We start from the raw sequence: 14,674 nt of genomic DNA, 5'->3' as shown, positions 1-14,674 counted from the left end.
TTATTGTTGTTTGGTTTGGATTGGTTTGGTTTTTCTTCTTTTTTTTAAAAAAAAAATAATAATTTATTTAAATTTATTTTATGTGCATTGATGTGAAGGTGTCAGATCCCCTGAAACTATAGTTACAGACAGTTGTAAGCTGCCATGTGGGTGCTGAGAATTGAACTTAGGTCTTCTGGAAGAACAGCCAGTGCTCTTAACCACTGAACTATCTCTTCAGCCCTGGTTTAGTTTTTCAAGATAAGGTTTCTCTAGTTTTGGAACCTGTCCTGGAACTCGCTCTGTAGACCAGGCTGATCTCGAACTCACAAAGCTCTGCCTGCCTGTTTCTGCCTCCCTGAGTGCCAGGATTAAGGCATGCACCACCACCTCCCAGATTTCTGTTTTTGTTTTCTTGTGTTTTTTTTTTTTTTTTTTTTTGAGACAAGGTAATGCCCTGTTTCCTGAGTTTGTTTGGAACTGTGTAGCCCATCCTTGTCTTGACTCACGGTTATCCTCTTTCCTCAGTCTTACAGGTAATTTTCACCACACCCCAAATTTCATCTCAGTATTACGCACACACACTTTGATGGGGACTGGAGGGGTTGGGTTAGGCTTTCAGCTAGCCTAAGATGGTCTGGAACTTGCTGTGTAAAAGGGCTGTTATACTTCAGATCTTCCTGCCATATCTCCTAAGTGTGGAAATACATACATGTTCGCCAGCATGTTTAGATCTAAATATTTTCTTTTTTTGGTTTTTTCGAGACAGGGTTTCTCTTTGACTTTGGAGCCTGTCCTGGAACTAGCTCTGTAGACCAGGCTGGTCTCGAACTCACAGAGATCCGCCTGCCTCTGCCTCCCAAGTGCTGGGATTAAAGGCGTGCTCCACCATCGCCCGGCTATTTAAATATTTTCTTGTATGTACTTTTCTTTGTAGCCTTAGATATCATATACAGGGCCTTCATTATTACTATTTAGTGTGTGAGCTTGTGCTCAGGTAGAAATGCAAGGATGTGCTATGGGGTAGGTATGGAGGACAAAAGACAGCTAGAAGCACTTAGCACTCTTTCCACCATGAGGTTACCAGGGACTGAACTGAGGTTACATTTTTTTTTTTTCTGCTGAAGAACCATTTCTCTAGCTCTCTCTGATTAATGCAGGATATTTTTGTGGGACTGAGACTCCTTTTTAGGCAAGGATGGCTTGCCAGTGGTCCCTATGCTTTTATTTTATGTGGGTGCTGGAGATTAAATGCCTGTCCTCATTTATGCTTTACTCTGTCAGACATGTCTAGCCCTTTCTGTAGTTATTTTTAATTGTATTCTTCTTTTTTTTTCTTTTGGTTTTTTGAGAAAGAGTTTCTCTGTAGCTTTGGAGCCTGTCCTGGAACTAGCTCTTGTAGACCAGGCTGGCCTCAAACTCACAGAGATCACCTGCCTCTGCCTCCCGAGTGCTGGGATTAAAAGCGTGCGCCACCACTGCCCGGCTTAATTGTATTCTTAAAATATGTTATGCTTTTTTCCTTTTAGGGACACCAATGATTCCTGTTCCAATGAGTATTATGGCTCCTGCTCCAACTGTAAGTATAGTTTCTTGTTTTTTGTTTTTGAGACAGAGTCTCGTCACTTCCTGGATTTACTTTGTAGCTGAGGATGACCTTGAATTTAGATTTATTTATTTGTTTATTTTTTCCTCTACCTCTTAAATGCTGGGATTACAGGCATATTAACCATGACCGGTTAATGTGTTGGGGATTGAACCTAACGCCTCATGTTTTCTAGGGAAGTACTCCAAGTTGAGTACTCCTTTCAACACAGTAAACATAAATGAAAAATTAAGATTTAGAATACAGCTAGTACTTTTTGAAATATAAAATTTTGGTAACCTTAGATAGCTTAAAAATGTTTAAATGTGGGACTGGAGAGATGACTCAGTTGTTGGGAGCACTGACTGCTCTTCTCGAGGACCTGGGTTTGAATCTCAGCACCCACATGACAGTTCACACCTGTCTGTGACTCCAGGTCCAGGGGACCCAACACCATTACACAGACATACATGCAGGAAAAACACCAGTACACATAAAATAAATAAGTAAAAATGCTTTTTAAAAATATTTATTTATTTATTTTGTCTACAATATTTTGTGTGTATGACTGCAGGCCAGAAGAGAGCACCAGGCCTTATTACAGATGGTTGTGAGCCACCATGTGGTTGCTGGGAATTGAACTCAGGACCTTTAGAAGAGCAGGCAATGCTCTTAACCTCTGAGCCATTTCTCCAGCCCCCTAAGTAAAAATATTTTAATGTAGTTTGTGTTCTACTTGTCATTATGGGCAGAATTTGCATGCCGTGCTTTTGGAGGCTTGAAGGTGTTGTGAGCCACCTTCTGTAGTTGTTTTGAACTGAATGAGAACCTTCTGTAAGAATAGTGTGTTAGTTACTTTTTTTAAAAAGGATTTATTTATATTTATTTAGTTTATAGTGTTCTGTCTACATATGTGCCTGCAGGCTAGAAGAGGGCACTAGATTTCATTACGGATGAGTTGTGAGCCATGTGGTTGCTGGGAATTTGGAAGAGCAGTCAGTGCTCTTAACTGCTGAGCCTTCTCTCCAGCCCCTCTTAGTTACTTTTATATTGCTGTGACAGAACAGCACCTCCTTAATAGAAGGAGGGGGATTGACTTGGGCTTACTGTTGTAGAAGGATTAGGGTCCGTATTGTAGGAAATCTCGGCACAGGTGGAAATGATGGCAGGAAGGGCTGAGAGCCTGCATCTGAAATAGCAGTAGAAAGCAGAGAATAAACTCAGAATGGTGGGAATCATTAAACTGTCAAAGCCCACCACTTCCTAAACCTCGCAAATAGTTGGGCAATTTTTTTGTTAAAATTGCTTTTGTTTGTTGGGGACAGTGTCTTACTTTTTAGTCCTGACTGGCCTAGAATTCACTATGTAAACCTGGTAGGTTCTCCTTTAACTCAGAGGAGAGCCACATGTCTCCCTGGTGTTTAGATTAAAGATGTGTACCACCATACCTGGCCTAGTTTGGTGTTTTTAGAAGCCTCCAAATGACACTCCCTTTGTATTGTAGAATAGAGAAAGGTGGAATTGGGGTTTGGAGAAATTATTCCTGTTCACAGTTTTTTCCATGCCTACCGAGTTGTATTGAATTCCTTGTTAAGTATATAGATTTCTGGTTCTGTATGTGGGGAAATTGCAAGTTTAAAGTGAAAATAAGCTAGTAACACAAGGACCTTATAAAAAGTAAAAGCGTGCACAGTGTTGAATTTGCCTTCAATTTTGTTCTGATTATAATTGCGTTGAAATTTTTATGTTTTTAATAATATGGCTTATGTTTTAAAATTTTAAAATTGTAAGCAAAAAATGCTTGACTTTTTTCTATCCTTTTTAAAGGTAATTAATGGAAATTTGTGAAGAATAAATTTGTATTAATGAAATATATTACATGCTTTAGGAATTTTTGATCAGTTATGCAGGGCTTTTAATAATATGCTATATATTTATACTTTAAATTTGGAATTTTTAGCAGAATGTCATAATTTCCAGATCAAATATTTTTGTCTTTTTTTACTATAGGTTCTAGTACCTACTGTGTCCATGGTTGGGAAGCATTTGGGAGCAAGAAAGGATCATCCAGGCTTAAAATTAAAAGAAAATGATGAAAATTGTGGTCCTACTACTACAGTTTTTGTTGGCAATATTTCAGAGAAAGCCTCAGACATGCTTATACGACAACTCTTAGCTGTAAGTTAAACTGTGTCCCCCACGCGGTCCCCCGCCCTTTTTTTTTTTTTTTTGGTTTTTCGAGACAGGGTTTCTCTGTGGTTTGGAGCCTGTCTTGGAACTAGCTCTGTAGACCAGGCTGGTCTCGAACTCACAGAGATCCGCCTGCCTCTGCCTCCCGAGTGCTGGGATTAAAGGCGTGCGCCACCACGACCTGGCACGCCCTTTTTTCTTTTTTTTTTTTGAGACAGGCTTTCTCAATTTCTCTGTAATAATCTTGACTATCCTGACTTCCAACTGACTGAGATCCGCCTCTCAAGTGCTCATGTTGAAGGTGTGTGCCACCACCGTCTGGCTATTTTCTACTTTTTTAAACTTACAAAATGAAACTTAAAAAAAAAAAAAAAAGGACTACTTCAGTTTTTGTGGCAGGCTGGCCTCAAACCCAGGAACGTTCGGCTTCTGCCTGTCAGATAGTTAGGTCTAAGGCCTGTGCCCTCATACCTAACTTCTCCATCATTTTTTTTCTTCGCATTTTGTTATAAAAAAATTTTAGATCTGCAGAAGAAAAAAGAGCAGGGCAGTGAGCACGTTAGCTTTATTTATTTATTTATCTATTTATTCATTTATTATGTATACAATGTTGTCTGTATGCCTGCAGGCCAGAAGAGGGCACCAGACCTCATTACAGATGGTTGTAAGCCACTATGTGGTTGCTGGGAATTGAACTCAGGACCTTTGGAAGAGCAGGCAACGCTCTTAACTGCTGAGCCATCTCTCTAGCCCCCTCTTTTTTTTTTAATTAATTTATTTATTATATATACAGCATTCCTTCTATGTATGTCTGCAGACCAGAAGGGGGCACCAGACCCCATTACAGATGGTTGTGAGGCACCATACGGTTGCTGGGAATTGAACTCAGGACCTTTGGAAGAACAGTCGGTGCTCTTAACCTCTGAGCTATCTCTCCAGCCCCTTGCGTTCTTTGATACAGATTCATCAGTGAACTTAATTTTTGTTTGTTTTTTGAAACAGTTTCTCTGTAATTTCTCAGGCTGTCCGAGTATTTTCTCTGTAGACCAGATTGGTCTCAAACTCGGAGATCTACCCACCTCTGCCGAATTGAATTGAATTGAAACCTTACTTGTTTTCAGTTTATGATATAATGAATGAATGAATTTGTGTTTCATTTAATCATAGGGCTCTTTTAGATAACTCTCTGGTTTTATTTATTTTGCTTGTTTCCCTGACACAAGGCTAGATCTTTCATAAAATATTTCTCAGAGTTAGAAATTGCTCAGTATTTGCTCAGATTTTGTACACATTTTTTACACAAGTGTTTTATGTTGTCCTTTTTCCTAGTTTTGGTCATGCTGCGTTAACTTAGTTAAAGTGATCAAAACTTACCATAATAAGAGTGTGTTAGTAATCTTTGGATTAATATGTTGTGATTTTGTAAGTACTTGGTAAATAGATGGATTTTGCTTTTGCTTTTGTTTTTCTGTAGCTTTGGAACCTGTTCTTGAACTCCCTCTGGAGACAGGCTGGCTTTAAACTCACAGAGATATGCCTCTCTCTGCCTTCCGAGTACTGGAATTAAAGGAGTGTACCACCACTGTCTGGCTAAAAATATTTCTATCAAAGAAAATTTTTGTACAGTGTTTTTTGATCATTAGAAGATTTTGACATTGGTGATAATTGATTCTTTTATGCAGAGCAGAAATAGCATGTTATTTAGATACCTTGAATTTTTTTTATTTAAAAAAATATCTTTATTATAGAGCAAAAAAACCTAATTGCTCCTTTTTTTTCCTTCTTTTTTTTTGGTCTTTGGTTTTTTTCAAGACAGAGTTGACCATGCTGTCCTCAAACTCACAGAGCTCCACCTGCCTCTGCTTTAAAAATGCAGTGATTAAAGGTGTGTGCCACCCTCACCTGACTGATTATTTTATATTTGTATTTTGCATGTGTCCATGTATGTGCACCATCTGTGTGCCTGTTGGATCCCTTGGAACTGCGGTTACAGATGGTTGTCAACCACCATATGGGTGCTGGAACTTAACCTAAAGTTTTTTTTGAAGTACAGTTGCTCTGACCACTGAACTATCTCTCCAGCCTTAAGCAAAAATCTTTGGTACATGGGTATTGCTGCTTCCTTTGAAAACCTGGTACTCTCTGGGCAGTGGTGGTGAACGCCTTTAATCCCAGCACTTGGGAGGAAGAGGTAGGTAGATCTCTGTGGCCAGCCTGATCTAAAAAGCTAGTTCTAGCACAGGCACCAAAGCTACATAGAAACCCTTTCTCGAAAAAACAAAGCAAAAAAGAAAACCTGGTAACTTGAGCCAAATTTTTGTAATCTATGTAAAGGTGGAAGGAGCGAACTGGCAAAGTCTTTTTCTTGACTTCTACCTACATACCACATGTGCCCTCAGTCATGCACGCATTTTACACATACATATACACACACCCAGTTGCACATACACAAACACACAATTATGTAATATAATAATGTAATATAGAGAATTTTTTTTCAAGTGGTCAAGTGTTGGTGCATGCCTTTAATCCCAGCACTTAGGATTTCTGACTTTGAAGACATCCTGGTCTACATAGTGAGTTCCAGGACATCTGGAACTGTACAGAGAAAACCTATATTGAAACAAAAATAACAATAATTTAAAAAGAAACATACATGCTGTTACATGGAATGGTATTAGATGGCTTTGTAATGAAAAATAATGGTGCTTATTTTCATGCTGTCACTAATCACTACTATTCATTTTCTGTTTTTGTTTTGTTTTTTTTTTTTGTTTTGTTTTTTTGAGACAGGGTTTCTCTGTAGCTATGGAGCCTGTCTTGTAACTCGCCCTTTTCGACCAGGCTGTCTTCGAACTCACAGAGATCCACCTGCCTTTACCTCTCAAGTATGGGATTAGAGGTGTGCGCCACCACCACCCAGCTCATTTATTTGATTTTTTTTTAATCTTTTTTTAATAAGTAATTCAGTAGCTATTTCCAGTTTGTTGGTTGTGTGGTCCTTGGCATCAAATGACAAAACAGAATCCACAAAACCCAGCTTTGTTAATTTTTAATATTTTATGATTCATACTTTCTTTCATTAAAATAAAATGTTAAAATTGGAAACTATTGGGTGCAGTGGTAGCACATGCCATTAATCCCAACACTTGGGAAACAGGCAGGCAGATTTCTGTGAGTTTGAGGCCATCTTTTTCTACATAGCGAGTTTAGGTCAGCCAGGGCTACGCAGAGAAAGCCTGTGTCGAAAAATAGGGACAAAAAACAAAGCTCCAACCTTTCTTTTTTCTCCTTAGAGACGAGTAACAACTTATTTTTTCTTTTTGAGATGTAGTTTTTATAGCACTGACTGTCTTAGACTTTGGTGTGCATGCCAGTCTGGTCTCAATCACAGAGATTAGCCTGCCTCGGGCTCTGTAGTGCAGAGTCACAGTTATAGTCACAGTTCTGTTTTTGGTTCTGGGGGGCACTCAGGATAGGATATGAGATTTTTTTTCTTTCTTTTTTTTTTTTTTAAGATTTATTTATTTATTGTATATTCACACACCAGAAGAGGAGACCAGATCTCATTACAGATGGTTGTGAACCACCATGTGGGTGCTGGGAATTAAACTCAGGTTCCCTGAAAGAGCAACAAGTGCTCTTAACTTCTGAGCCATCTCTCCAGTCCCCGGATATAAGATTTCTTACTGAAGACTGGGGGGCAGAGATTCAATACAGGGAAAGCAATCAGTGCATTGTTCAGGAGGACCGTGATCAGCCATATACAGTCTTGCAGCACATAAAATAAGCCATAGAATAAATGATAATACCACCCTCCTGTTATTTTCTACTAGCGGTTAATAAGACTCCGTTTTCTTTCTTTTTTTTTCCTTCCTCACCTTAAAGCTTGTCTGTTTCTGTTTTGGTTTTTGGAGACATGCCTTCTCTCTCTAGTCCTGGCTGTCTTGGAACTCATTCTGAGGACCAGACTGTCCTCAAACTTACAGCTTTCTTTTGTCTCATCTCTTGAGTACTAGAATTACAATGTCTAAACCACTGCCTGTCTAAAGCTTTATGTTGTTGTGTAAGCAATTTGTTACATGTCTCATGTTTTTGAGAGACTTAATATCTTTTTTAACAAGATTAGTTGCTGGCATGATCTTTCTTTTTTTAAAGATTTATTTATTATATATACAGTGTTCTGTCTGCATGTATGGCTGCATGCCAGAAGACACCAGATCTCATTACAGATGGTTGCTGGAAATGACCTCAAAGACCTTTGGAAGAGCAACTTTTACTCTTAACCGCAGAGTCATCTCTCCAGCCCATTGGCATAATTTTGTTTGTTTTCTGTTTTCCCCCCTCTATTGATGGTGGCATTATTTTGAAACTGGGTCTCAAATGGGGACCCAGGCTGCCTTCTTACTTTTTCAACCTGAGCCTCTTGGATTACAGGTGTTAGCTATCATACTCTGTAACCATTAATTGTGATCTTACTTGTTTTGAAGCTATTTCATTTTGTTAAGTGGTAAATTCTTAAATTTCTTTTTAAGAAATGTGGTTTGGTGCTAAGCTGGAAGAGAGTACAAGGTGCTTCAGGAAAACTTCAAGGTAATACATATTTTCTTTACTTGTTTGCTTTATTGTAATCTGTTTGCATAAATCACTTAGCATGCTTTACTTTAATTTTCTATTAGGATGTATTAAAAGACAATTGAGCTGGATGATGGTAGTGCACACCTTTAATCCCAGCACGCAGGAGGCAGAGGCAGGCAGATTCTGTGAGCTCATTGCCAACCTAGTGTACAAGAGCTAGTTCTAGAATAGGCACCAAAGCTAAACAGGGAAACCCTGTCTTGAGAAACAATAAAAAGGCAATTGAGAAGGTTTTTCGCTGAGATTTGAGATTAGAAGATTCAAAAGTTGGACTGGAGAGATGGCTCAGCGGTTAAGAGCACTGACTGGTCTTCCTAAGGACCTGAGTTTGATTCCCAGCCATCATATGGGTGGCTCACAGCCATCTGTAATGAGATCTGATGACCTCTTATGGGCTGCAGGCATACATGTAGACAGAATACTGAGAATACTGTACACATAATAAATAAATAAATCTTTAAAGAAAAATAAGTAGATCCAAAAGTTGAAATAGAATGGAGGTAGAAGAGGAAAAAGTTAAAATTACTAAATAGTTTTCTCTTTCTTCCCCCTTTTTAATATACTAAATCTAGTGGTTCTTTTTTTTAAAAAGATTTTATTAGCCGGGCGATGGTGGCGCACGCCTTTAATCCCAGCACTTGGGAGGCAGAGGCAGGCGGATCTCTGTGAGTTCGAGACCAGCCCGGTCTACAAGAGCTAGTTCCAGGACAGGCTCCAAAGCCACAGAGAAACCCTGTCTCGAAAAACAAAAAAAACAAAAAAAAAAAAAAGATTTTATTAATTGCCAGTAAGTTATGTGTGGGTTTTTGTATGTGAGTTCAGTGCCCATCAAAGCTGGAAGAGAGTATTGTATCCCTTAGAGCTGGAGTTATAGTTGGTTTCCGCTTCCTAACAGGGGTTCTGGGAATCTGTCTTCTGTAGTATGTGTTTTTTGTTTTGTTTTTGTTTTTCGAGACAGGGTTTCTCTGTGGCTTTGGAGCCTGTCCTGGAACTAGCTCTGTAGACCAGGCTGGTCTCAACTCACAGAGATCTGCCTGCCTCTGCCTCCCAAGTGCTGGGATTAAAGGTGTGCGCCACCACCTCCCGGCCTGTAGTATGTGTTCTTAACTGCTGTGCTATATCTATCCATCTCTACCACTAGTTTCTTACATATTTAAGGTTATTTTCTCTGAAAGAAAGGCTGTCTGGTCCGGGTTGAGCAATTAGAGCTCAGGAAAAGAGGAAAGATAATCACATGACTTACTTATTTTTGTTTTTTTTGACACAGGGTTTCCCTGTGTAGCTTTGGAACTTGTGCTGAAACTCTGTAGACCAGGCTGGCCGCAAACTTGTAGGGGTACACCTATCTTCCTCCTGAGTACTGGGATTAAAGGCGTGTGCCACCACTGCCTGGCTCTTGTTTACTTTTCACTAATGTCAAACTTTAAATATTAGATGGCTCAGTGGTTAAGAGCACTGGCTGCTCTTCCAGAGGTCCTGAGTTTGATTCCCAGCAACCACATGGTGGCTCAGAACCATCTGTAATGAGATCCGGCGCCCTCTTCTGGCATGTGGGCATACATGGAGGCAGAATGTTGTATACATAATAAATCAATAAATCTTTAAAAAAAAGGGCTGGAGAGATGGCTCAGTGGTTAAGAGCATTGCCTGCTCTTCCAAAGGTCCTGAGTTCAATTCCCAGCAACCACATGGTGGCTCACAACCATCTGTAATGGGGTCTGCTGGCCTCTTCTGGCCTGCAGGCATATACACAGACAGAACATTGTATACATAACAAATAAATAAATATTTAAAAAAACTTTAAATATTTATGCTATTCAGGATATATTTGAGCTTTCTATATTGAAAGTCATTGGGAATTTGTTCTAAGTCTTCTGATAGTTATAGCTATTCCAGTCCTCCTTTGCTTCTGCCTATGCCTTGTCATACCCAGCAAAGGTCTGGATGCTTAAAACTAGATCCTCAGTCTTTTGACTGTTGTTTTTTTCTTTAATTTCTTAAATTTCATTATTTTTTCCTTTCCACTGGTCTTTTATATTCTCTATATTTTTTCTCTCTCTCCCTCCATCACCCTGCCCCCCCCCCTCTCTCTCTCTCACACACACACACACACACACACACACACACACCTACACACATAATCTCTCTCACACACAAACACAGACCTCATTGGTTTGCACATGCTAAAAGTGAAATGGTTATTAGAGAGTTAAAGAGCAGGATTGGAGTGATGACTTCAGTACCCTCAAGTAATGTCTTTAATCATTTTACTTTGCTTTTTTTTTTTTTTACTTTTTATAACTTAAAATTCACAATTTTTTATTTCTAGCTTTTGGATTTTGTGAGTATAAAGAGCCCGAATCTACCCTCCGTGCTCTCAGATTATTGCATGATCTTCAGATTGGAGAGAAGAAGCTACTTGTTAAAGTTGATGCAAAAACAAAGGCACAGTTGGATGAATGGAAAGCAAAGAAGAAAGCTAATGGGGTATGCAATATCTTTTCTAATCTGGGTGCACTAGTTCAGTGTGAATCCTTTATATTGTCATAAATCTAAAATGGGGACTCAGACATCATTATTGTAATATGTACTTATGACTTTTGCAGGAGTGTATTTTCATAGTTTGTAGTTAAGTGTTTTATCTACCCACAGTGGGTGGATGACTGTTGGTTTGCTTGTTCCAGGTTGGGATGAAGGTAGTAAGGGAGGCTGGACAAGGTTAACTTGCCAGAGAAAACACTTGTACAGACTATTCCAATCAGAGCTAATTCATTAAGGCAGCTTTGTAAGTAAGTATAAAATATTTCAACCTACACAATGTTTATTAGTACCCTCTCTTTTAGATGCACACAGATTGGATTCTAAAATGACTGAAAATTAGTTGTACTATTTAATGTATTGGGGTGACTTAGGACATTTTCTTATTTTTCATTTTAGTTCTGTTATTTTAAATGAGGACAAAAAGTTTTTTTATGTCTTGTGTGGTAATGTATCTATTCTCTCCTTCACAAAACAAAACAAATCTTAAGCCTGAGTATATATTGCGTCCATTTTTTTCTTGTCTTTCCACTTCCATCAAAAAGCAAAATAACCCTTTTTCTCATCAAACTTTCATATAGCTTCCTTTAAAGATTATTTTTTAACTCAAATTTAAGCAAAATATAAAAGGAAATCAAGTTTTACCATACCCAAAGTACTTTACTGCAGACATTTTGGTCTCATGTTCTTGAAGACATTTTCTTCTGTGTGACTGAATGTAGTTTTCTGTTGTCTTTGTTTTTTCTTTCAGTGCTGAGGGTAGAGCCCAGAGCTACTGTTTGACAGGCAAGAACTCTGCCACTGATCCATATCCCCACCCCATGAGTATAGTGTTAATTAGAATAGTTTCATTTCATAAAAGCAGGATTAAAGCCAGCTGTGATGGTACAATCCCAGCCCTTGGGAGGTAAAGGCAGTGGGTTAGGAGTTCAAGCTCACCAGTTATTCGAGGAATTTGAGTCTATTCTGGGCAACATTAGACTATCAAATCAAAAAGGATTATTTTATGAACATCTTTCCCCCCTGCTTAATTCTGGTTTTCTTTAGACTTGTAGTATTTAAATAATTCACCAACATATTCTGCATATCTTTTTTTTTTTTTTTTTTTTTTTTTTTGGTTTTTCGAGACAGGGTTTCTCTGTGGCTTTGGAGCCTGTCCTAGAACTCCCTTTGTAGACCAGGCTGGCCTCAAACTCACAGAGATCCGCCAGACTCTGCCTCCCAAGTGCTGGGATTACAGGCGTGCGCCACCACCGCCCGGCTTTTTTTTTTTTTTTTTTTACATAGGACTTTTTTTTTTTAATATTTATTTTATTTATTTATTATGTATACAATATTCTGTGTGTATGCCTGCAGGCCGGAAGAGGGCACCAGACCTCTTTACAGATGGTTGTGAGCCACCATGTGGTTGCCGGGAATTGAACTCAGGACCTTTGGAAGAGCAGGCAATGCTCTTAACCACTGAGCCATCTCTACAGCCCTCTGCATATCTTTATATAGTAAACTATTGTTGCTTATTTGTCAGACCCAATCTTGGTTTGGAATTCTGTTTTTGTTTTTTTTTTTGTTTTTTTTTTTTTTTTTGGTTTTTCGAGACAGGGTTTCTCTGGTTTTGGAGCCTGTTCTGAAACTAGCTCTTGTAGACCAGGCTGGTCTCGAACTCACAGAGATCCGCCTGCCTCTGCCTCTCAAGTGCTGGGATTAAAGGCGTGCGCCACCACCGCCCGGCTGGTTTGGATTTCTTTACAGGTTTGGATTAATATGCTATTAATTGGCTCTTTACAGAGTGAAGTCTATGTTTTGCGTAGTGTTTGGGTTTTATTGTGTTGTGTATCTCTTGTTTTTTGTTTTGGTTTTCAAATTCTATTTTTATGTTTGTTGAGTGAGCACGTATGTTTATGTGCATCATTTCCATGTATTTCCCATTGAAACCAGAAAAGGTTTTTAGTCTCCTAGAACTAGTGTTAAAAGCAGTTGCCAGCCACTGTGTGAATGTTGGGAACGGAACTGATGTCTTCAAGAGCAGCGAGTGCTTTTAACTGCTGAGTTTCTTTTCAGCTGCTGTTTTGGCTTTTCTTTTTTCTTCTTTTTAAAGATAGGATCTTCTATAGTGCAGAGTGGCTTCTTTTTTTCTTTCTTTCTGTGTAGTATGACCTTGAGCTCTATTTCCCCAATGTGCTGGGATTACAATCAGATATGCTATTAATTGGGTCTTTGAAAACACTTAAATTACAGTTATTTGTGTGTATAGATATGTGTGTAGGTACGAATGTGTGTGTGGAAGTCAGAGGATAATTCACAAAAGTTCTCTTCTATTATGTAGGTCCCAGGGATCAAATTGAGGCCCCTTGACATGTTGAACATGTGGCATCAGCCCACAGACTTCTTTTTTTTTTTTTTTGTTTTTTTGTTTTTTTGTTTTTGGTTTTTCGAGACAGGGTTTCTCTGTGGCTTTGGAGCCTGTCCTGGAACTAGCTCTGTAGACCAGGCTGGTCTCGAACTCACAGAGATCCGCCTGCCTCTGCCTCCCAAGTGCTGGGATTAAAGGCGTGCGCCACCATCGCCCGGCGTTTTTTTTTTTTTTCTTTTGTTTTTGAGACTTCTTAATATTATTATTAATTACTTGATTTTTTTTGGTACTTATTGCCCATCCAAGCTCCTCCATTAATATTTTGTCCATCCAGTTATAATTAACATGTCCTTTGATTCATATAGCTATGAATGTGTTAAAACTTTTCCTGGAGAGAGACAACACACAGGTCTACTCACTCCATATAGGAAGCCTGTGACAGACCCAAATACGGTAAATACCACCAAAGTTCAACTTGGTGAACCAATGATCATTCTGGTTTTTCAAGATGGGGTTTCTCTGTAGTTTTGGAACCTGTCCTGGAACTCAGTCTTGTAAACCAATCAGGCTGGCCTCAACTCACAGAGATCCACCTCTTGCATGCTGAGATTAAAGGCATACACCACCACCACCTGGCTGAACCAGTGAATCTTACTGGGGTTTCTTCTGAAATGTGGGTGAGGGGTTACAGGAGCAGGAATGACTCAAAGATTGCTACCTCACCAAGGTCCACTCCAACATGAGTGACAGCTCACAGATATTGGGAAACCTGAAGCAGATTTCACAGCCTGCAGGCAGCTCAGCAGGTTAGAGCACGTCCTTTCAGAGTTACTCTGACAACTGTACTGCTTTCTGCTTCATTCAGGCAGCCTGTCTGGCGGCTTTTATTTATTTATTTATTTATTTAATTTTTTTTTTTTTTGGGTTTTTCGAGACAGGGTTTCTCTGTAGCTTTTTGATGCCTGTCCTGGAACTAGCTCTTGTAGACCAGGCTGGCCTCGAACTCCCAGAGATCCGCCTGCCTCTGCCTCCCGAGTGCTGCGATTAAAGGCAAGGGCCACCACCGCCCGGCTTTGGTGGCTTTTGTAAATTTCTAATTTTTCTTGTTTATTTATTTATTTTCGGCAGCTTTCTTACAGCTCAGTTCAGATTTGTTCTATCTGAGAGGGACTCTCAGCTTTTATTTATATATTATGTATACAATATTCTGTCTGTGTGTATGTCTGCAGGCCAGAAGAGGGCACCAGACCTCATTAAAGATGGTTGTGAGCCACCATATGGTTGCTGGGAATTGAACTCAGGACCTATGGAAGAGCAGGCAATGCTCTTAACTGCTGAGCTATCTATCCCGCCCGACTCTCAACTTTTATTTTTTATTTTTCTGTGAGGGAAAA

At 39.2% G+C, this 14,674-nt stretch overlaps 1 protein-coding gene across 5 annotated transcripts in view; it reads left to right on the top strand.

Annotated features, from left to right (window-relative positions):
• Rbm25 (RNA binding motif protein 25) overlaps positions 1–14,674 on the top strand; it is a 55,309-nt gene that overhangs the window by 12,567 nt on the left and 28,068 nt on the right. For all 5 annotated transcript variants that reach the window (XM_041658071.1, XM_041658070.1, XM_041658072.1 and 2 more), the window contains 4 exons: positions 1,509–1,558; positions 3,575–3,742; positions 8,290–8,347; positions 10,722–10,879. In XM_041658071.1, coding sequence (XP_041514005.1) covers positions 1,509–1,558; positions 3,575–3,742; positions 8,290–8,347; positions 10,722–10,879 — 434 coding nt within the window. The remainder of the gene's footprint in view (positions 1–1,508; positions 1,559–3,574; positions 3,743–8,289; positions 8,348–10,721; positions 10,880–14,674) is intronic.

This window comes from Microtus oregoni, unplaced genomic scaffold (genome assembly GCF_018167655.1).
Source record: "Microtus oregoni isolate MIOR12 unplaced genomic scaffold, Mior012 000009F_ref0000495, whole genome shotgun sequence".
NCBI classification, from domain to species: domain Eukaryota; kingdom Metazoa; phylum Chordata; class Mammalia; order Rodentia; family Cricetidae; genus Microtus; species Microtus oregoni.
Note: the sequence above shows the minus strand (reverse complement) of the source record. Positions and strands in the feature narration are given on the sequence as shown.